Source organism: Pelmatolapia mariae, linkage group LG16_19 (assembly GCF_036321145.2).
Source record: "Pelmatolapia mariae isolate MD_Pm_ZW linkage group LG16_19, Pm_UMD_F_2, whole genome shotgun sequence".
Classification (NCBI taxonomy): domain Eukaryota; kingdom Metazoa; phylum Chordata; class Actinopteri; order Cichliformes; family Cichlidae; genus Pelmatolapia; species Pelmatolapia mariae.
Window position 1 is genome coordinate 46,156,301 of NC_086241.1, and position 23,083 is coordinate 46,179,383.

The following is a 23,083-nucleotide window of genomic DNA, read 5'->3' on the forward strand; positions in this document are numbered from 1 at the left end:
TGCACAGATTCGTATTTTTAACCTGAGAGCACTGCCATGAATGCTGCTATCCTTTTCCTTTGGACTTTACCCTTATTATATCACAGCAAGACACATGAGTTTTCATTGCGGCACATTTTTCAGGAAAGATCAGAATACTAAATTGAAACCATTAATTTAACCACTTTACTTGTCATGATATATGGTGGCCATACATGCCAGTTTTCTCATCTTGATCTCATCAGTGACGTCTTTGGGCTTCTTGGACCAGCTGAACACACGACCGTTATCGGAGATAAAATCCAATTTTTGTTAATAGCCTGTAGACAGTAATCAAGATGGGATCTCTCTGTGCCTAACAAAGACGAGATTTTCTCTGGAAAATGATATTTAATATGTATGAGGTAAAGGAGGGCAGGAAATGAAGCTTCTGTTCAGTAGAGATATTTATGTGTGTGCCTGCTCGGTAGGAAAGTGTGTGTATGCGTGTCATTTTCTTGCTGAAAACTGCTAGCCTGTTGCCCAGAAAAGGTGACTGAACTGACTCTCTTTGTCTCTCCTCTTGGTTTTTCTTCCTCCTTCTCCCCATGCAGACAAGTCTCAAAGTTTCGTTTTCTTTGATGACGGTAAGCTGTGCTAATTGGATGAAAATGTCAGCATCAGCCGCCGTGAGGCTGCAATCAGTCGTTTGCTCCTGTACCAATCACCATCAGTATTCCGTTTGTGTTCCTCTCCGTGCTCAGGACTGGGTCGATCCATTGAGTCATCAAATGATTAGAGACGCCAGCAAAACCCCGTGTCGCAGATATCGATGCCTCTTCATTGGCCCCTCAAGTCAACGCTGGGTCCAACCAGCAGTTAGTAGTTCTGCGTAAAAAGAAAACTGATAGTTCTGTAAAGTGGTCGAATAATTCATACATCTGAATGAGATTTAACCTCCTAGGACCTGGCGTGTGGACATCACATTTTGGGTTGTCTATACCAAAATACTAAATTTTGCTCTACAATGGCCTTATATTCACTTACGAGGACAATATACTGCCTCTGTTTTATCGAAATTTAAAACTAATATCCTCATATGTGGCTCTCATTTTCTTAGAAACAAAAATCAGGTAAAAATATGCCCAAATATCAAAGAGAAATTAAAAATGCATGCCATGGAAGAGTTCGGGTCTTAGGAGGTTAAAGCATAAAATCAAAATAATTAAATAATTTTAGTTTAGAATAGACATGATGTCCTTGCTAGGAAAAAATGACCTATTTTTCAGGGGTTTTATATTCAGGTATTTTTTGTTTCAAGCTAATTATATAACTGATTATATTATTGCACATTTAATTTGTTTCTACCCAAAGAAATCACTGGAATTTAAATCTCTCTAAATATGAAGTTTCACTATTGACCCAGTCCTAGTGGCCCCTTCCTTACCATGTGACCATAGCATTTGTGCCTTGTGATTGGCTGTGATGGATACCTATATGTTTTAATCACCTCCTTCATAGTGCCCTTTGCAACATTCACACTCTGTGAAGGAAACCAATCATTTCTCTTTGTGTGTTAGTGTGTGTGACTGAGGGGTTTTGTGTATGTATGATCTGAGTCTACCAGTGGTTAAGACCACAGTTAATCTTTTAGGCATCATAGACAGAGGAGGCTTTCTGGAGGTCACCTCTGAGCGTAATGCAAGGAGTCACCTTGCCAAAAGATCTTGTGCCGTTTTCAGACATCGACTGGGAAACTCCTGAATCAATGCGTTTTTGTACCTGCACATCTCTGCAGATTTTCTGTCACATAAACCGAAAAAAAAAAATGAATATCACATCTTTTTCACTGGTTTACCATATTTATTGATTCCTCGCTCCCTTATTTATGACAGACGGCTTTATCCTCATGTGATTTGCAGAAATTGCAATCTGTTTTTCTCCCTCCAACCAAACTGTGAATAACACAGTTAAAGAATTCACCAAGAATACAGAAAGATCAAAGGGACCAATCCAGCCATCCAGTCTTGCCTTCCTCATATTTTTTCATCATTTTCCATTGAAGTTTGTCACATTTGATATGCTGCGTGTAAGAATCAGTGTTTTTTTTCTTTTCTGTGTGGAAATAGAAGTGTTTGCATAGCAAAAGCTGATGAAACCGTGCAGAAATCATCACATAACTGACAAGTATCAAATGTACATCTCTTAATTAGTCTCTCTCCTGATCATGTCAGCAATCACTCACAAATACTTGTTCTCTTCTTCCTGTCATCACCTGAGCTGGTGACATAAGACTCGATTTATTCCCTTGCGCTACACTTAATCTTTTTTTTTCTGCTTCTACGAGGTTATCAACAAACTGAACGAACTATGACATCACATTTTGCTCCCCATTCATTTTGGTTTGCACTGAGTGACCTGCCGTCGCTTTCCTTTCTGGTCATATTTAATTCTGTGTCACAGTCTGCTGAAAAGGGAGTGCACTGTACACCTTCGTAAATCTGACTGGCTGTCACTCATTACACAGCTGGTAGTAAAGCTGTGGATTATTCTAATATATAAACTTTTGCAGATCATCAGTCTAGGTCATTACTGGATCAAAGTCATAGATGTTACACAATCTTCTATTTTAGTGCGTTTATCATAAAAATGCCTTCTTTAAGGCACCTCATTGACCACTTGCATTGCTCATAATTGTATAGAGCTTTTATACTTTTAGCTGTTGTTGCATTTAACTCTAAAAATGACCGTTCCTTCTACACTGCAGCAGCCTCTCAGTTGAAAAAGGCATATGCAGCTAACAAAACAAAACACACTGAAGTGGATGTGATATTGAGGCTTGCAGCTAGCAGATTTAGCCATTAGCTTCTCTTCTTTTAGCATGACATTGACAACATAGTCTGTCGATATAGAGGACAACAGATAACCTCACTACACACATTTACCTCTCTTTCTCTGTTTTTCTTGTCTTTTGCTCTTCTGTAACCTCTCTCTTCTTGCTTTTATCCTCATCCCCCTTTCTTTATCTTTTAATCTTTCTTTTGTTCTCTTTCTGTCTGTCTCTCTCTCCTCTTCTCATCCCTGACGTCAATGAGAAATTGGATGGTTTTTGATTATTACATGGCTGTCAGGCTTACTGCTATTAATTGAATTGAATCCCAGTCCATCTCCTCTACTTCTCCGTCCCTTTTTCCTCCCTCTGTCTCAAGCGCTTCTTGTCATTTCGTTTAAGTCTTACTTTTTGTATGACTTATTTTTATTCCCTTGGCTTTATATTTCTTGCTTTCATTTTCTTCTTTCAGAGTTTAATGCCTTCTTGCTGCATGCATCATCTCTCTTGTTCTCTTTTCTTTCTTTTTTCTCTCTTTGCCTCTTGTTTTTCCTTTTCCTACACCTCTTTTTCGCTCTTCTTCACCACGTGCTGGTTTCATTTTCATCCTTGTCATTCTCTTTCTCTAAAGACTTCTTTTCCCCCTTATTCTTTATCTACATGCGCGCTCTCTCTCTCTTTTTGTGTATCTTTCTGCCCCCCCCCTCCAATTTCTCCCCTCCTGGCTCTCTCACTCCTTGAGCACTGTGATACTGTTGTCATGGTGACGCCCATCATTTTCTGGCATGAATGGAGGATACTTTATTGATGAGACGGCAAGGCAGAGGGAGAGAAAAGAAGAGTGATGGAGAGAAAGACAAAGACAGATGGAATAAGAGAGAGAAAAACCACTGGCAGGGAAAATCAGAATGATATGGAAATGATCGTCCCCGCTGCTTACGATACAAAACATTTCCACCCTGTAATTTTCTCAGTACTAATGAGTTGAAGAGGATGTTGCGAAGCAAAACATACTGAATCTTCTAGAGGGGTTTGGGATATTCGGGCTGCTGAAGAATGTCCCCCAAAACACTATTATTCATCACTCTCAGCGGGAGACAGCGGAAGGGAGATTCCTCTTATTAGGAAGCAATGAGCTGGCTTCAGCAGTGCCCCCAGTTGCCCATGTTTAATGATTTGTGCTCTGTAAACATGGCAGCATAATGAAATGTTTTTTTTTTTAATCTGTGAACATGAGCGTGGTGTTTTCTAAGGTTGGATGGACACCCTTATTAGCTTGTCGTGGTGTGGTATTTGCACACAGCGCAGCCTGGCGATACTGTCTAAACCAGAAGGCGAGCTTGTTAGACACTTCTGATGTAGACGACACATTGAGAGGTTTGGCGCAGCAGAAAAGGCACAAGATTTCAGTTGAATGTTTTTAGGCTTTTAAATGACGCCTTTTGGGCCAGATTAAAAAATGAAATCTAAGCTAATTTGTGTTTTCAAATGCATGAATTTTGTAAACTTAAACAGTAGGTACTCCTATTAATGTAGTAACACGTTTTTATAGAGTTTAACACTGTTACAGTCAGCTACTTTTAAGGGATGACATGGATTTCTAAGACACACACACAGGAGTTAAACACTTTTCAGGGGGCTTAGAGTATGTGACACTTGATCTCAGATCATTTGTGTTTGACTTCTGACTTTTTGGTCTGCAGTTCACCTGCTTTCAGAGACGATCCAGGGAGTTACAGCAACCGCCACAGGGGTCCAGTACCAGCAGTCCTGGCTTTGCATCCTGTAAGCAAAATATATGTGTGTATATACATGTGTGTGAGGGAGCCAAGAGAAAGATATTGTATTTATAATAATGTGTTATAAGATGCTTTCTCTTATTACTCATTTATGCTTTTATGTAGTTATAAATTGATTATTTTTAACATTCACGCTCATTATCAATATAGATTATAGGTGTATTTTATGTTACATACATTACTACTCACATTGAAAACAAGATTTTGATTTTAGCATATTACAGTAAGTGCTGAATACAGCTGCCGGGGTATGGTGTCCTTCACAGAGAATGAAGTCACCCTACCTGTGTTGCAACACAGCCTTCTCTGCTCTGTCCTATGGTCGATTATCTGACTGAATGTGCAAGTTAGTAAATTACTTGCACTTACTTCCCTACCTTTCAAATTGGTGGTCATCTCCACGCTCAAGAAGCAGAGAACAATCGCAAAGTGCACTCTGGAGCATTCAGTCACTGCAGGTGGATATTTTTTTCTTCTCGTGTCATGTTAACAGGCTTCCTGGTGGTAAACGTAATGCAAAGGAAAGGATGACATCATCACCAAATCAAGTATAACTGAAATAATATATAATCTCTTTTAAAAAAATGTATCCAGGGTCAGCTGTGCATAAATGTCAATAATTCAAACGAGTAACAAATCAGGGGGAATAAAGTGTAAATGAACAAATGGCGAAACACAGAAATGCAGATGCTTCCACGTGTGTGCCGCTTGTTACAATTAGGCAGTTAATATCCAATCATTCTCTGTTGCAGGTCTAAAAATGCTAAGCATATTCTGATTTTGTATCAAGATGCCAAGAGGAAAAGATCTAAGAGACTTTGAAAGTGTGTTCATTTTGGGGGGAACAGATGGCAGGAGTTTCAGTACCAAAGACTGTTTAATTGGCTCGTGTTTTACTGGGACTAGTGACTCAAGTGACATTTGGATTTAGATCTGTGAAAAAGACATTAGTAAGGATGGATGGAAGAAGTAACCTCAAGCAACTGAGACTAGGGTTGAGAGGTGAAAATTTAGTAAGGTAGGGATCTTCGGAACTAGGTGGCGTTTTCACTGGTGTGGTTTGTGTACTTTCCTTCTTAGAGGAAAGGGGGCAAGTAAAATAAACAGAAATGCAAAGTTTTGAGTGATACCCATCATATTATGATCAAACATTACCACATGGGAGTGCCGTCTTTGAGGATGATAAGCCAGGAAGGATCACTGAGTGGTTTTCTGAGCATGGAAATTATATGAATCTTTAAAAAGCCTTTTTACACTGACCATGTTTAAATATGCATGATGTGATATTTAAGTATTATGTATGTATGTTCACATGCATTCCTATACTGTGGCTGAAGTGAATGCAAGCTCACCTGGCATATTTGAACATTGTCTAACTGTTGCTGTCGAGAAAGAGGTTAATCTATGGAAATGAAGGGCGCTGACGGTGAAGTGAGGTGTTGACATTTATAAAACCTCCTTCTTTTCCCTCTGTGCTCCAGCTGCAACGTGAAGCATCTCCAGAAACGTCATGTGTGCATCTCCCGCCTGGAGAGGCCACAAAACTGGGGGGAGAACTGCTGCGAGGTCCGCTATGTCATCCTGATACTGGCCCCTCTCAAAATGGTAACTAACCCACAGGCATAGGGAATGATACATGAGATTTATGTCTTCGCTGGTTAGTCACTTGTTAATTAGTTCCTATTTCATTTATTCATTTTGATTATTTCATTTCATGCTCACTTGTAGCCCAGTGTGATTTAACAAAATATTTTTCCTGGTAATTAAAAATCTGTTTTATTGTTCTGCTCTTGCAAAATCACTTATTGTGAGCTGCCTGTCAACCTGTCCAATTAGGTTAAAAAAAATTCAAAGCAAATTCATTTTTGAATAAAATTATAAAATCGGTAATATCACTTAGTTCTTATCTTTATTGTTTGTTTGTTTTTTTGTACAAAAAATGCACAGATTGGCTTTAAAGGGTTTTCTGCTATTTTAATTCAAAATGCAAAGCAGAAGAAACCACAAATCTATTATATATTATTATATAATGTTACATAATTGTAGCACCACAAATTAAATATTGGTTAGGCCGCATGATGTTTGGGGTCTATATGGTTGTTATTTGTGAAGATATAAAGCAGAAATCTGTCTATTTCTGCTTTATATACATATATATAGATATGTATCTGAAAATATCTGAAACACTGACAGATATGATGTCAGAACTGCTAAATGGCCAAATTGACTCCTGAACTGAAATCAGTTCAAGGGCCTCTCTGTATCTTGTGTGGGCAAGCGCGCTGAACTTTTTGGGTCACTGTTGTGTTTGTGTTTGCTGTTTTTCTTCAGCTCTGAAGAGCTTCTGGAGAGACACATATCCTGTAATATCCCTCCCTCCCATCAAAACCATGAACTCTTTCTCCTTCCCATCAACCCACTCATCCCTTCTGTCCTCCACTGCTTCATCCTCAGCTTTCGACTCGCATACACACACATCACTCCCTCCTTCAGTTGACTCTGATTGTTGCCCCAAACCAGGTGAAAACCCTCTACTTCCCAACCCCCATCCTGCTGGGAAGAAGAGAGATTTCATGCTTTCCTCACTTTTACTTTGGTATCCTCCCAAGTATGCAATTTTCACCACTGGGTAGGTGGTCAGTCGAGGAAGAGGAAGCCTGGTTATCGGTTATGCTTCAGCTTGTTGCATTATGTTTTCTGTATATTTGCTTGTTTCTATCTCTTTTCCCATGAACCCTCATTTATGTTTATTTCTTTCTGTAGTGCCTACAGCACCCTCCTTGCCAGTCTTATTGGCAGCAATCAGAACCACTAATGGTATTTTCAGAGACATTAATCTAAGCCCCAAGTAAACATAAAGCATTATTATGCCTCAATTATCCTTGATGGTGAATGCTTCTCAGAGAAAAATCTTTGAAGGGGCATGATGGTAATGATGATAGAAATTCCTTTGGTTGGCAAATGTATGTGATCTAGCATGTGTAAGAATGGACCATTTCCATCAACCACCATTTACAGAGCTGTCTAGAAACTGTCCCCCCCCTCCCCTTTTTTTTTTCCTTCCTCTCTTTAACCAGACTGAATATGGTATGAAGACATGACCTTTGTTTAAAAAAAAAAAGTTTTCATTAACTGTTAATCACATGCCTGAAAGCGCTTATCAACACATTCATGTAATGTTACCCTCAAAGAAACTCCTCTAGCTTCTTGCCTGTCTGACATGCTGCCCTCTGAGTTTTATGTTGGCAGCAGGGTGCTCATCAATTTCTACAAGCACATTTTCCCAGTTGGCATGGGCAAACTATTGACCTTAAATACTTAAATATGTTTTGCAATTAAAAAGTATCTCTTTAGTATGAAAAAGTCTCTCCTTTGTAAAAGAGATTTTGAAGTTTTGTATATCCCCAGTGCAGGCCCTGGGTCACAGAAAAACATATCAATAACACCTCTGCAGCTTGATCCCATTCTCTGGTATTAATTCAAATATTTGGTATGTCGCAAACGCAGTTTTAAAATAACCTAGTTAAAGACTCCCCGCTCCCACCCCTCGCCCACCTTTGCCTTTCTATTTACCTATATATTTTTTAAAACAGGCAGTTACACATGTAGTGATTGATTGGTATACAAACAACTGTACAGAACAAACAGATGATCAGCAAAGAAATGTAGGAGGTATTTGTGATTTAAATTTTGTATCACTTTGCATTTTTTTTTTTTCGTAGAAAAGTACCAAGACTGCGATGGAGCTGGGTCGCACATTCGCCACCCTCTTCTCCGACATCTCCTTCAGGCAGAAGCTCCTGGAGACAAAGACACAGGAGGAGTTTAAGGAAGCGTTGGTGTTCCAGAGGCACCAGCTCACGGCAGCCAACCAGAAGCCAACGGCTCTGGGGAAGGAGGAGACTGACCCTCGCAGTCATAAACCCCTCAAGGTCAGCAAGGAGAATTTATGAGTGTGCGAGTGTGTGTCAGTGCTTGGTGATTAGACACGTTTCCGCACATTTTGAAGTGATGTGAAGGCATTACGAGTCGTGCTTGGTGCCCTGAAATGGTGCCTGTGATTGGTTAGAACTTGTGATGATGTTATATTTGAGGTCTTCTTCCTTTTCTCCGTTTGCCTCATCCCCCCCTTACCTTTCACTTATTTCTTGATCATCTCACATCCTTATGATTGTGTATAGAACAGAGAACTGCACACATACAGTACAATTTTTTTTAAAATTTCTCTTGTATTTATTTCTTTCTCTCCCTTCGTTAACCTTCAGCACCATTTCCTCCTCCCCCTTCACTCCTCCTCTCCTCCTCGCTCGACTGGCTTGACTCTTCAATCTTTTCTCTCCCCCTAATCAATCAGCATCAACTCCTGCCAGGCCTCCTCAGTGGGTAAATGACCTTACATCTCTCACAGTCCTGTCAGAACTCCCCACGCCTTAGTTACATGTGCATGTGCTCGCCGGCGCACACACACACACACGTGCACACATACCTCCAGAGGGGCTCTGCTCAATGCCACGGACCGACATCTCTTCCTAGTGTTGCCACTGGCATGCCACAGCTCCTAGACATTTCCCCTTGTTTTTTTTGTTTGTTTTTTTTATACAGCAAAGGATTTTGTTAGGTGTTTATCCCAGGGCTTGAAAGGCTCAGTGCCACTCAGAGACAGAGGGCTATATGGGGAAAGACAGATGGAGTGAAAAGGGAAAGAAGTGATGGGGGAGGGGGAGCAGGTGGAATAAAGAGGAAACGGAAAATGATAAAATAAGAAAGAAAATTACAGGAAAAAAGCCAGCCAGCCCGCCTTCTCCTTGTTCCACATCCAAAATTGACACCGGACCACCCGCAACAGCAAACCACTTTCCGGTACTTTAAGAAAAAAGGTCAAATTGCTGCTGTGTTTTTATGTTTTTCCTTTCTGTTGCCTCACTCCATCAGAACAAATGGCAAACAGGTGGACGGTAATTCCTGTCTGAGACTTTTGTTTATCGAACTTGAGCCAAAAGCTGGTGATTGCAACCCCCTCACCCCACACACACACACACAAACACACACATTGTTCCTTGCAATAATAAATAATTCCATGATGTATAGGGATTTAATGAATGAACAGTCATTGTTGAGCAAGCATGTGTAGCTAAAACTAGCCAGCTTGGAGAAAAAAAGTTGTTTACATGTGATGTAAATACCTTTGATCTGTCATAGACCATCCAAACTTTTTAGGATGACAAATGAGGCCAGAATGATTTTCCTGGGAGCTTTTCCCACTCACCCACCCCCTATCGTCATCCGTTCCACTTCATTGCGTAATACTATGTTCAACAAGAAAATGAAACACTGGGTAATTGGATAATTTGCTTAATAAGCTTAATCAGGGCTACACATTTACTCCATGTCTGGTGTAACCTGAAAGCTCATATTTTAAAATGAAACACTTCACGTCTCCTTTTAAATCACATGGCTCTTTATAACCATTCTCTTCCTGTCTTGTGTAAAATTATACTGAGTCTTCTCTCCGTCACTGATGCTGTCGTCTCTCTGTCTTTCCCAGTCATTTTTGGAGACACGGGGATCCCATTAAATGTGCATCTAAATCCAAATATGCTGCTTTACTTGCTATGTTTTAGATTATATGATTTTTAAGAACTACGCCATTAATGGTCATGACTCAAATGATCTTTCAAAGATCCTCCAGTGGAATCACCAGTGTCTTAGCTGAATCATCAAATGTGCAACTTTTAATCTAAATGTGTCATTGTCCACTGCAATGCGTGTTTAAAATAAAACGAGGTTTCAGAGCTGGATACAGCCTCGGGCTTTTATTACTCTTCAAGGTCACTGTGGATAAGGCAGACTAAATTAGCAAAATGCCTAAAAGCAAAACAGAACCATATGCATCAAGAGGGACATAATTTAAGATTATGGGTTTAATTGAAATGCTCATCTCCGTTTAGTTTCAGTTACTTTGGGGTGATGCCACATATAGACAGGGAAAATAATACTGGCAGAACGACCTACATGTGATACAGTGATCTTACTGTGCACCCAAATCCAGATTAGACAGAGAAAAAGTCACTCCATCAGTTTTGCTTCTTCATTAAAAACAGTATCTGGCCATTAGGTAACCAGCCTGGACCTGTAAATCAACAGCCACACAACATATCCCTATCTTCCTGGGGTTGTGTGTTGGCTGATTTTAGTCGTTTGACCACAAATGGTAATCCTTCTAAAATCAACCCAGATAATATAAAGTTTTCCAGTAGATTTTTGTGACTGCCCTCTTGCTTGTGTTGTCTTTTTGAAAAAAATCACCAACAGTGTTAATGGACCCCTGTGCCACCATCTTTTCTTTAATGTCAGATACCAAAGATTTACCTAGTTGACATCGTAATCGGACTAGGATGGAAAAAAAAAAAGATTTCTACTCCTTGTGCTCCTTGACTGAGCCAAATTCTTATCATTGTTCTTCCTCAATAGTGGCGTCTCTGCAGCAGGTTTTCCTCTAAGCAGCTGATGCTGAGATGTATCTGCTATTTGAACTCCTGGCACTAATCTGAGTTGCTGTTAATTGCTGCTTTCTAAAGCTGGTAACTCTAATGACCTTAAACTCTGCAGCAGGGAAACTCTTTGTCTTCCTTTCTTCGAGTATAAGAGGCATCTTCATCTAAGTGTCTGATACTTTGAGTTGCAAAAAGGTACAGTTCTCATTGGAAAACATCCCAGCTCACATCATCATGAAGATACTGCTGCTAGTGTGTCGTCATCAAGCCATAGAGTGGCTTTTTCTTCTATAATGTGGAACATATGTTTGTTTGTTTAACATTATTTCATTTTATATCACAGCGTTGATTCCTTTGCTCTTGTTCTACTGTATGATACGTAATTCTCCTGTCTAAAGGTGGTGCAGGTGGGACTCCATCAGTGAGACTATTTCTCATTTTTAAAAAGTAATCTTTTGTCTTATCTTCACAGTGTAAAGATTTCTTCAAAGCTGGCCGGGGAATTTATGAGGACTTTTGCCGCAGGCTGCCTTTCTACCCCTCTGACTTCACAGATGGTAGGCTGGACCTGAACTTGTAGTGAAAATGAATCATCTTGCTTGTTATGGCACACTGTGGTACTTCTGGCAGCTCCTCATTTGTCTGTCACCCTTTGCCTCAGTTACATCTGTGCTGCATCTGTGTCACGTCTAGGGTCATCTCCTGCTAAAATGACTATCTCGGATGCCTTACTGCTCTCATATGTTTCCATATGTCCAGTATTATTATAAGTCATCAGACACGAGACTTTCACACACGTTGCATACTATACATTCTCATTGCAAACACATCCAGCTGGTGGTTTTATCGACTCATCAAGTCACACTGCTGCCAAACATGAAAGAGCTTTTGTGTCTCAAGTCAAATAAATGTATATCTTACTCCATGTTGAGTATTTTTTTTTAATGTTAGTTAATTAGTTGCTAGAATAGCTTGTGTAGAAATATTTTAGATTAATCTGTGTAATTCAAAATTGTTGTCTGTTGTAAAGAAAAGCAGACAGAGTAAAGAGAGCAGAGTTTTCTAGGAGCATTCTCCTCTTCAGCTGTTTCCTTTCAGTCTTTCCTCGTGTCATATCAACCAAACACATTGACTGGGCAGTAACAAAATCAAGATATTTCTGTCTTGTGAGCGTCATCAGAGAATGATTATCTGATGAAGGTCACAGGACCAAAATTGTTGTGATCACATTAGAGCCCAATTAAAGTGTTTTATTCCAAAATGAGTTATCCATCATTTGGGTAACTGCTCTTGCAAAATGATGGATGACACGAAACCAAAACAAATGACTCATATTTTAAAAGGGCAGCAGGTAGCGTAATCCTCTGTAGAATATTTTTACTGTATGAACTGGGTGTTTATAGATGTAGAGGCACTGAATGATGAACTGTGCTAATGTTCTTGCCGTTTTGAAATTAAAGTGTTGAGCCTCCTCCGCTCCATTATGAGGTGAATATGACTCATGTGTTTGTGTTTGTCTCCCCTCAGGTATAGTTGGCAGTAATAAAACCCTGCTGAAGTACATGACCACAGCCATCTTCCTCTACATTGCCATCCTCCTCCCTGCCATTGCTTTCGGCTCCCTCAATGATGAGAGCACACGTGGCGAGATCGGTATGAACATGTACTTAAATCTAGAAACGTGAACGCTTTTCTTAGACTGGGATTCTTGAGCTCCTGCAAATTTTTCCATGTCAGTATCAAGTGCTGGGTGTAAAAACAGCTATTTTATCAATCGTTTAAGAAAATAACTGTTGAAAAATAAAAGTTTAAAAATAGAAAGAAGAGTTTTAGTCAGGATTTAGAGTTCATTATAACACAGAAGCAGCATTGATGAAGGTTACCAATGATGTTCTTTTGGTCTCTGTCATCTCTGTGCTTGTCCTGCTAGACCTCAATGCAAAACCACTGACCACAGTATTTTACTACATAGATTAGAATATACTGCAATGTTTTGAATCATATCTATATGATAATCTCCATTTCATGTATATGGGGTATTTTCACACATAAAAACACTGTTTTACATAATAAACAATTCCTTGAGGCAGTATTATGAAACACAGTACACATTTTTTTTTAAATAATTTTAATGAAGTTTTAACAAAGAATGTCAAACAGTTCAGTACACACACAAAGCATGAACAGCCCACACACACACCCACAACAGACCTATGACATGGTTAGCAAATCCAGAATAATAAATTAAAAATTCATAGTAATAATAATAATTGTTATAATAGTGATGATAAACAGTTAAATTAAACAGGAAGACATAAAAGGGTGATTTTAACTGCTCCCGTTCCTTGTAGTTGACTACATGTATATCTTTTTAAGGTAACCATTCATCAACAAACATTAAGTCATGAATCGCAGATTCTGGGATATTACTGAGCACTTCAATTAAGCAAAATTCTTCCCTTCTGGAAGTGTTTTCCAGGCTTTAAGGTAGATGATCTAAAATCAGGGACGAGACCCTCAAAAATAGTTTTTCATTTCTTTTTATAGTAGAGTGTAACCTTTCATGTGGGAGATTATTAAAGATTTCCTGATACCCGATGGTAACACTTTGATTCTGCTGCGTACACTATACTTTCTGGCAATTAGAAGAAGCTTCTCTAAATTTCTATAAATACATGCAACTCTCTAGAGGACAGGAGGAAAATAACATGTTTATTCATTTTAATCAAAAATTTTAAATATTCTATAGAAATTTTTGTCCATAGTGGGCAAACCAGCGTTTTCAAATTATTAAACTCTGCCTCTCGCTCTCTCTCTCGTCTGTAGTGTATTTTGTCCTTTCTCCCTGTGCTTTCTTCTCTTTCCTCCACCCCAAACCAGTTGCGGCAGATGGCTGCCCCTACTGTCCGGTTCTGTTAGAGGGTTCTTCCTGTTAAAAGGGAGTTTCTCCTTCCCGCTTTCACCAATTCTTTTCTCATATTGGGTTTGACTGATTGTTGTGGTTTGATCTCTAGTATTTTAGGGCTTTTACCCAACAATGTAAAATGCCATGAGGTGACTATTGTGAATTTGCGCTAAAAAAATAAAATTAATTTAACTGAAAATAATCTTCCTTTTGTACAAAAATATTTAGAGAACATAAACAGCCAATCACTTTGAAAAATGTAATTTTATAACTTTTCACTACTGGACATTTCAAAATAAACAAAGCAGTTCCTTATTTCCATAGTTGACAAGTAATAAGCAAATATTAGCACCTGTTTGAAATTCACAATGCCCAATTTTTACTTTTTTAGCTCAGAAAAATGTGATTTAGCTACTTTCTTTACCTTCTAGCTGATAACATGGCTAATGAATGCACTGAGATTAAATAGTAACACATTAGTGTGCAAAAGTCTTGAGCTCTACCTCTTATTTCTTTATATTTGGCTAGGAAAATTGGAAAAACTTACAGTAATTTATCGAAACATGCAGACATATGGGGAAATACAGAATAGACTCAATGGTGCCAATTTGTAAGACCACTTTTTTTTAAATCACAAGAAATTCTAGCTCCTTGAGAGAAAAATCTAAACAAATGAGTAGTGGCTCAAGACTGTTGCACATTACTGTTGGATAAGACCATAAAGGGCTACTTTTGGTCTCTGTAAGTAGTGCCAAAATCTAGTAGTAATTCTCCTTTATTCATTGTGCTATATGAGTAAGCACTTTCCTTACTAAGTATGCTTACTGTTCTTTTTTTCTCTTGTATGTTTGACCCTCACTTTTTTTCTGTTTTACATCTGAGCTTAACACATATAGTTGTGAGCTGATGATTGTTCAAAAGTACTTAATGCAAGTTTCAGGTGACCATACACATAGTAAAACAGTGAAACATTGAAACCTCTTTTTTGGAAAATATTCACATAATTATGTACTCAGTGGGGGTGGGAAAGGCATCACATTAGCTGTTTTGTTTAAAAAAAGAAAAAGAAAAGGAAAAAATATACATATTATTTCCAAAGTTAACGTATCTTATCTGAAAAATGAATATGTAACTTACTTCAGCTTCAAAGGAACCCTAGCAGTCACTCATGCACATTAATCAGAGCTTCACGCTGTGTGTTCTCTGTGTGTCATCTCTCTCCAGATGTTCGGAAGACCATCATTGGCCAGAGTATCGGTGGGGTCATCTACTCGTTGTTTGCCGGCTCTCCTCTAGTCATCCCTCTAACCACAGCTCCCCTCGCCATTTTCATCAGCGGTAGGCTTCCCCGCTGTCATTCAGCTCATCTCAATCAAGATGCACTTATCTTTTCACAGTTTCTGCTGACAGCCAGTTTGAATGGAAGGCTGGGAGTGGGTGGAGTACTAAGAAGATTACGTCAAAAATCAAGAAAAAGAAGCACCCAACCATGTCGAACACCAGCCAAAAACTCTTGTGTCCTCATCTGCTCTTGCTTTTACCAGAAAGCGGTACCACTAGAGTAATTAAGCTGTTAGCTCACACATGTGCCCTTAATGAGTGTTCCTGGTGCAGTCAAGCAAAAAGCACAAATCTTCAAAAACTTGTGTTTCTTTTTTTCAAGAATGAGGAGCAGAACTTTTTTTTTTTGCGCACTGTGGTTATGTAATGATTGGTTCCAGGGGCCTGCGGGTCAGGAGAGTCGCTCATCGCATTCACAAACATGTAAACTTTAGGTTCAGTTCAGAGAGAGACAGCGCATAAACTGTTACATGGTTTTTACCCAACAGCGATGTTTTGTTGGTTGGAATTTAAACGATCTTGACGGCTGGAAGCTGCAGTATCAGGCCATGATGAGGAAAAGCAGCAACTCCGATGCCAAGATTTAGTTTTAATACCAAGGCTGTTTGTTAGGTTTGTGGTGTGATGATCTTTGAAGTAAATGGGTTAGAACTGTGCTATGCGCATTCTCATGGGCATAATTATAGCACATTTCCAGCAGCCTGTCTGAGCAGAACAATGGCTTGTTTGTAAAGCTGTAACTCATCTGCGTACAAATCTGCTCAAGATTACAACTAAATTGTTATGGTTTTAACAAACCTATTACAGTTCTTTTTGTCCTTTCATGTTTGAATGAATTTAATTTTTTTCCAGTCATTGTTTATGTGTCTGTACTTGTGTGTGTACAAGTCAGTCTTTTGCTGGGAGAGAAATCTGTAATGAAGTTCTTTTGTAACATTTTTCTCACTATCACAAATTTAGCATAGCAATTGTGTTACTTAGTTTCATAATGTGTATTTATTATATGCGGTTTATTTGTCTGTCTGTTTACATGTGCACATGTGCAACTGGAACACAGTGATCCGAGGAATCTGTGACGACTACAACCTGGATTTCCCAGCTTTCTACGCCTGCATTGGGTTGTGGAACTGCCTCTTTCTCATCCTGGGAGGAATCTTCAATGTCAGTCTGCTCATGAAGCTCTTCAAAAGGTGTCCTTCATATTCCTGATTTTATATGCTGGAGTATTTTAATTTTTAAAGTCCAATTTTTTAATCACTTTGAGTTTCCTTTTATTTTGGTTGTTTTCTGTCATATAGAAAAATGTTTTAAATTGTCTTGTAACAACAGAAAAGTTTTTGGGACAGCAGGATGTTTTTAAAGAATGCACACAATCAATGTTTGAAATGTATTATTATTTTTATATTCTAGTATTTTTAAGTAGTTTTAACTGCTATGTGCTCCGTTTACTTATTTTAGAGGTAGTTTATATTTACTCTACAGGCATGTGTGGCATAACATTGCAATCAGTGCAACTTTGGTTAATTTGAAAAAAGTATGTGCATTGAAATTTCCATAAATAAGAGTCCATAATTTCGATTAATAAATATATTTATACTCAAATTCTCCCAGACCAGCATGCATTCAAACACCTACCAGCTGTAATGCACTTCCCACTCGGTACTTGGCTAACAGCGCCAGCTCTCGTTATGGGACTTGCAGCAATTTGCTGTTCGGCTGGTTTTATGATACTGACCTGTAAATCCTGCTACTGTGTTATCTTAGGAACCGCATCCATTTAGTTGGTGATGCATTATAGTTGTATTTTATTGCAAAGTTGGTGTCATACTGCCAGTATATCAGCTAATGGAGATTATAAAATGAATTACTCTGTATGTATTTATCACAGAGTGTCTTATATAGGCAGTGAAATTAACTTCATGTTGGCCAGAGATTAAAGTAATTTCCATGGAGGGTTATTCTTCATTATTGGTCAGTGTCAGACTTAAATGGACTTCCTGAGTTTTCCTGAGCTTCCATTTGAAGTATTTACAAGCTCTAATGTGGAACCTTAAGGTTAAATGACAATACTGAGAGTGTGCTCTGTGTTAAAATAAATATTAAACTTATGAATTTATAACATTAACAATGTTTGCGACATTCCTGTCTTGCCTTTAGATAATGCGTGTTTGTGTCACAGTCGAGCTCTTGACATGTTCCTCTTGACTGAAGTAGTCGGTGCATTTTCTATGGAAGGAGGTTCAAACGAGCCGTCAAACAGCTGTTTTATTTAAGCACAGAGCTCTCTATGAAATCCCGGGTTAACAAAGAAACTTGGTAACCACAGCTGTGCCACCTATGATCTCTAATTGGACTAATGCAGCTAATACAAGAAAACCTTGTTATGTACCCTAAAAACACAAGAGTGTAGAAAAGTATCAATTATAAGAAAAGTTTGTTCTGAAAATATAATAATTGTTAATTCATTAATTTTCATTTCCTTCTGATGTGTTTTTTTTTATTATGGGTGTCCTTTTTTATATAGATGTATTTATATTAGTTTTTACTGTCTTACAACGGTCTTAATTGTCACGTGTGTAATGTGTTTAGGTCAACAGAGGAGGTCATTGCCCTGTTCATTTCCATTGCTTTTGTGGTTGATGCTGTGAAAGGCACAGTCAAAAGTAAGTTCATGACACACACGAGAAATATCTTTTTTTTTTCTGAGAGTTGTTTACACGTTGTCTTTCTGTGGTGAAAATCAAATCAATGTAGTCGGCCAACTCAACACACCTGCTGTCGAGTCTGCCGCAAGCTCGTGTCTGATGTTAATTTCTAAGCCCCGAAAGATAAAGAAGATAAAAGCCTTCACTGCCACATACATACACATTATTATGTGTAAGTGAATTTTGAGATTATAATTTAAGTGGGCAGCTGAGAGTCATAAGATCTTTTCAACTAATCATTTAGTCCTTTTAATTAAAAACTGTCAAATAGTTTCTTCCAGTGTTTGTATATTCCTTCTGCAGTCCTCTGCACCTCTTAAAATCTAATACTTATCAAGGAACAAACTGTGTTTATTGTGATAGTGAAGCCAGATAGGATTCTTTTATAAAAACAGCTAATGACTTATATTTAATACCCTGACAGCAAAACATAAAAGACCAAAAGACACAAGTGTTAGACAGTCACCTGCCAAATGACTTACTAGTGAACCACGGGTAATATAATAATATGATCTTAATTAGTAAATTTAGATAAACAAGCATATGTTTGGCCAAGAGTTGAGAAATATTACCTTTTAAAATAGTAGGGAGACAGAAATACCATACGAGGTCATTTGTTACTGTTGTGGGTCAGCAGATTGAGAGGCTTTAGAAATTAATCAGTCCAGATTTTGAACCCCATCTGCAGCTATATTATACCACCCCAGCTTTTATGGCCCCATATCATAAATATTTCACACAATTTAATTTCACAAAAATGAGATGACGATAGCTGAATGTAATTTATTTTGAATGCAGTGTTCTCCTGTTTTGTAGATTGCCAGTGCAGTAGTTCAATTTTCAGAAACCATTTGTAAAATACGCTCCGAGCTCATATGCCATTACCATAACATTAACCTATGCTATTTTGTTGACACTGTTCCTCCAAAATATTTTCCACTAACACAAATGAATACAGTTTGGGGCTGCATCTAGTCACCTGCACAACCTCGCCTAGCCTGTAACTTTATCCCTGTTTGATGAAAAGACCTGTGGAGGGAACTAGTCATCTCACACACTATTCCTCAAAAGTGATGTTAGAAGGCATTATGTTGCACTCATTATGAAATTCATAGAGACAAAGTTGTGCATTCATTCTAAGTCACAATGACAGGAAAAGCACCATCTCCACTGAGTTTAAAATCCCAGCCTTTAGCCACACATTACAGTTGGTGAGCTATTTATTCTGCAGTCCTTACATGGGTGCAAAGACTGATTTCAGCAAACTGGGTAGAGTTTGTCCAAGCTGGTGTAGATAATGCATTCTGTGCTGTTTCCCATCATTTCACCCCTAATCCAGACTCGGCCTATTCTGCTAAGTTTGATTAGTTTAGATTATCACTAAGGTTACTGGTTCATTTAGTGGTTGGAAAGAGAACACTGGCATCAAACACCCAAACATACAAGAAAAATAGCACCTTGAGTGAGTATTTTACAGCCTGGTTGATGGGCATTCAGTGTAGAGACATAACTCAGATGAGATTTATCTCGCTTTCGAAGTTTTATCCCCAGCAGTACTGGCAGTCACTCTCACGTGTCTCTTCATGAAAGATTTAAGCATTGTTAAAAGTCTGTGTTGACTGCAACATGAACAATGCAACCTGAGCATGATGGACATTTTTTGTAGTTTTGGTTTTATATACAAGGCTTCTTGAAAGATTTCAAGATTTTCCTGTTTAATAGGAATCCAATCAATATTTTTTAAAGGATTATAAATATGTCAGTTGTAAGTTTTGGATTTCATTTGAGATCTGTGATATTGCGTCATTTACTATACCAGACTTTGGCAGCATACTTGTTATTATTGTCCGTTCATTGTATCTCTGATGGTTCACATGGAATCTGTTGACACTAACGATGCATTTTATAGGCAGTGTTGGGAAGGTTACTTTTAAAGTGTATTCTACTACAGATTACAGAGTACATGCCCAAAATGTAGTTTGCAACGTATTCCGTTAAGTTACTCAATGTGAGTAATGTATTCTGAATACTTTGGATTACTGATTACTGTCATGCTTTTTACAACTACATGAATGTACTATTGCTGTGTGATTTATTACCATTACTGAAGGTTACTCGCCACCGAGCTAACATTGTTAGCTGGCGTTAGTTGAGGTTAGTTCATAGACTGCAGACTGTTAGACTTAATGGATAGCATTAACAACCTGCTAGCAGCAAAAAATCTTGTGCAGTTCTGAAAGCAATACCAACTCAATTTTTAAATCTTAGTATAAAATGAGTGACAGTAGGGTGGACATTAGGTAAGACTGCACTTTTTGCAGTGATCTCGTATAGAAAACTATTTCTGTATCTGCATATGATTATTTGCAGCTACCAGATTGTAATGCAGCCTTCATTAATAGTAATAAATCACACAGCAATAGTACATCGACGATACTGAAGTGCCACATAACCCAGGTAGCTACCAAAACTTAAACAAGGTAGTTGCAGTAGGCTAACATTTGTTTTTAAAAACGAACTGACTTCCAGATGGTTGCTGATAAACAGAGTTTGCATTGCACGGTCAGATTTCGCCCATCCCTTTCTTCTTTAAATGTGAAGTGGTGTTGGAATTTCCAAGTAAGAAACGCATTCCTGCCCGTGCACTGCTGGCTCCGGGTCCATTGTGTAACTGACGCCACCAACATTAACAGGACGCTTACATTAGAGCCTCTTTTGTTTGGGTTTCCGGCAGTCCGTGGTATTACAAAAATTAGAGAGGGGATAGAGAGGGCATAGCCTAAAATATGAAACAGGAAAAGACAGCCGTGTAATACATTTATTTCAACAAACTAATTGTATTCTAATTATCACCAATTTAAGCGGTAACTGTAATGGAATACAGTTACTCAAATTTTGTATTTTAAATACGTAACGCCGGAACATGTATTTCGTTACTCCCCAACACTGTTTATAGCTAAACACTGTGAATGTGATTTCAGTCTTTCATAGGTACTACCACGCTCCAACACTGGCCAACAGAAGCATAGGGGACTTTCCTCAAGGTGGAGACCTGCTGGGGGGAAACAGGAGTGAGGTGGTCGCGGGGTTTGCACTTACTGAATCCTTCATCCAGTGCAGTCGAGAGAGACCTGTCCTCTGCCTCCTGCTGATGCTCGGGACATTATGGATGGGCTATACTCTCTACCAGTTCAAAAGGAGGTATGTGCAGCACTGCAGTGCTGCAGCAGTCTTAAGATAAATCATTGGAGAAGTTTAAATTGTGTTTGGATGGGAGCACTGCCTGCTAGCATGAATACCGCTGAGTAGGGCCTTGACTCTAAAGATTGCAGGAGTGACAGAGCTTACAGGAACTTTCCAGACAGCTCTTACAAAGCTCACTTTTCAGTCGAAGCTTCTGTTCCAGCCTGTGATTTAATAAGCATTAATATTCTACTTCTGATTGCTCCCAGTAATCAAATCAACCTCAAAGCTCGATTCAATTGTGTAAGCAAAAGGCGGACCAAGGTACTTAAGCAGTGTCAGGATTGCAGCCATTGTCCTTGTCTTGTCCACAGTAATTGTATTCCTCTATTATTTGTCTCTCCCTCCTCACTCCCTTCTCCTTTCTCCCTCTCTCTCTTCAAGTCCGTTCCTGCATGCCAAAGTGAGGGAGGTGCTGTCGGACTGTGCCCTGCCAATCTCAGTGCTCATGTTCTCCTTCATCGGCTCCTACATTTTCAGTGACATTGAACGTCAGTATCATTTATTGCTTGGTAGTGTTAGTATCATTTATTTATTGCAGTTATAGAGTGCATTTGAGATGTTCATTATAAATAATACTATGCAGTATAGTATAGTGTGTTTCTTACTTTAAAACTGTTTTAAAACTAAAAATGTTTGAAACATGTGACCACGTGCAGCACTTTTTTCACCCTATTTCTAACACTTTTAATTTGGAGAAGGTGGAGAAGGTGGTGTGACTATGGCCTGTACCAGAAAACGTATCTTGCAATTCTCACACACGCAAAGCGATAGAGGTTCATTGTCTTGGTCAAGGATGTTACCGCGAGTAGTCAAGAACTAAACCATCAATTGTCTGTGTGATTAATGGAAGACTTGCGGTGTAGCTCCACAGCTATATAATGTCCACTTCATTCAAAAGAGACCCCAAAATAAAAAAAACTATCTTAAAACTGTCCCTAATACTTGGTTACTGGTTAATTAGTTTTCTCTTTTCTCAGTAATTTTGTATCTATTAAACCTTGTACATTATTTTTTCTATTTAGTAAGGGGAGATTCATGTTCTTAAAACTCTTTTTTTTTTTCAGGAACCTTGAATGCCCACACAAATTCCATTTCAAATTACTACATAATCGTGATAAAGTGAATGTTCACAGGACTCTATGCAATTCTGTGAAAAACTAAGTACACCCCATGATTCACTGGCTTTTAGAACCACCTTCAACAGCAATAACTTGAAGTAATTGTTTACTTTGACTTTGTCAGTCTCTCGCGCTGTTGTGGAGAAATTTTGGCTCAGTCTTCTTTATAGGGCTGTTTCACTTCATTGAGGTTTGTAGGTAGCTCTCGTCAAGTCTCACTATAGCGTTTCAGTCAGGTTGTGTCAGGGACCATTAAAATACTATGATTCTTTTCTTTTTCACCCATTCTGTTGTAGATTTGCTGGTATTGTTGAGATGACCATCCTGTCCAAAGAGACTGTTTGGCCAAGTTTTATCCGGCAGACAGACAGCCTTATATTTAACATAAGGATACAGTCCACTACAGAGTTCATGGTTGACTCAGTAACTGTAAACTGCCCAGGTCTAGTGACTGCAAAACAAGCCCAAATCATCAGCACTCTGTCACCATACTAGAAAGTTGGTAGGAGGTATTTGTCCTGATACGTTGTGGTTTTTGCCAAAACAGGTGCTGTGCATTATTCTTAAGCTGTGCTACCATGCTCTTTTTAAAAATAAGAGGTTTCATTCTTTTTTCTAATTGTACTGTCATTAACTTTAATATTTAACATGGCTAATGGAGCCCTGAAGAGTCTGCAGTGTAGCTCT

General features: G+C 38.6%; 1 protein-coding gene across 4 annotated transcripts in view; it reads left to right on the forward strand.

The window, feature by feature from the left end:
* slc4a11 (solute carrier family 4 member 11) overlaps positions 1-23,083 on the forward strand; it is a 103,955-nt gene that overhangs the window by 70,463 nt on the left and 10,409 nt on the right. For all 4 annotated transcript variants that reach the window (XM_063498168.2, XM_063498171.1, XM_063498169.1 and 1 more), the window contains exons 6-16: positions 573-605; positions 4,492-4,573; positions 6,069-6,192; positions 8,310-8,519; positions 11,554-11,638; positions 12,609-12,734; positions 15,211-15,324; positions 16,385-16,517; positions 17,917-17,990; positions 21,014-21,233; positions 21,660-21,766. In XM_063498168.2, coding sequence (XP_063354238.1) covers positions 573-605; positions 4,492-4,573; positions 6,069-6,192; positions 8,310-8,519; positions 11,554-11,638; positions 12,609-12,734; positions 15,211-15,324; positions 16,385-16,517; positions 17,917-17,990; positions 21,014-21,233; positions 21,660-21,766 — 1,308 coding nt within the window. The remainder of the gene's footprint in view (positions 1-572; positions 606-4,491; positions 4,574-6,068; positions 6,193-8,309; positions 8,520-11,553; positions 11,639-12,608; positions 12,735-15,210; positions 15,325-16,384; positions 16,518-17,916; positions 17,991-21,013; positions 21,234-21,659; positions 21,767-23,083) is intronic.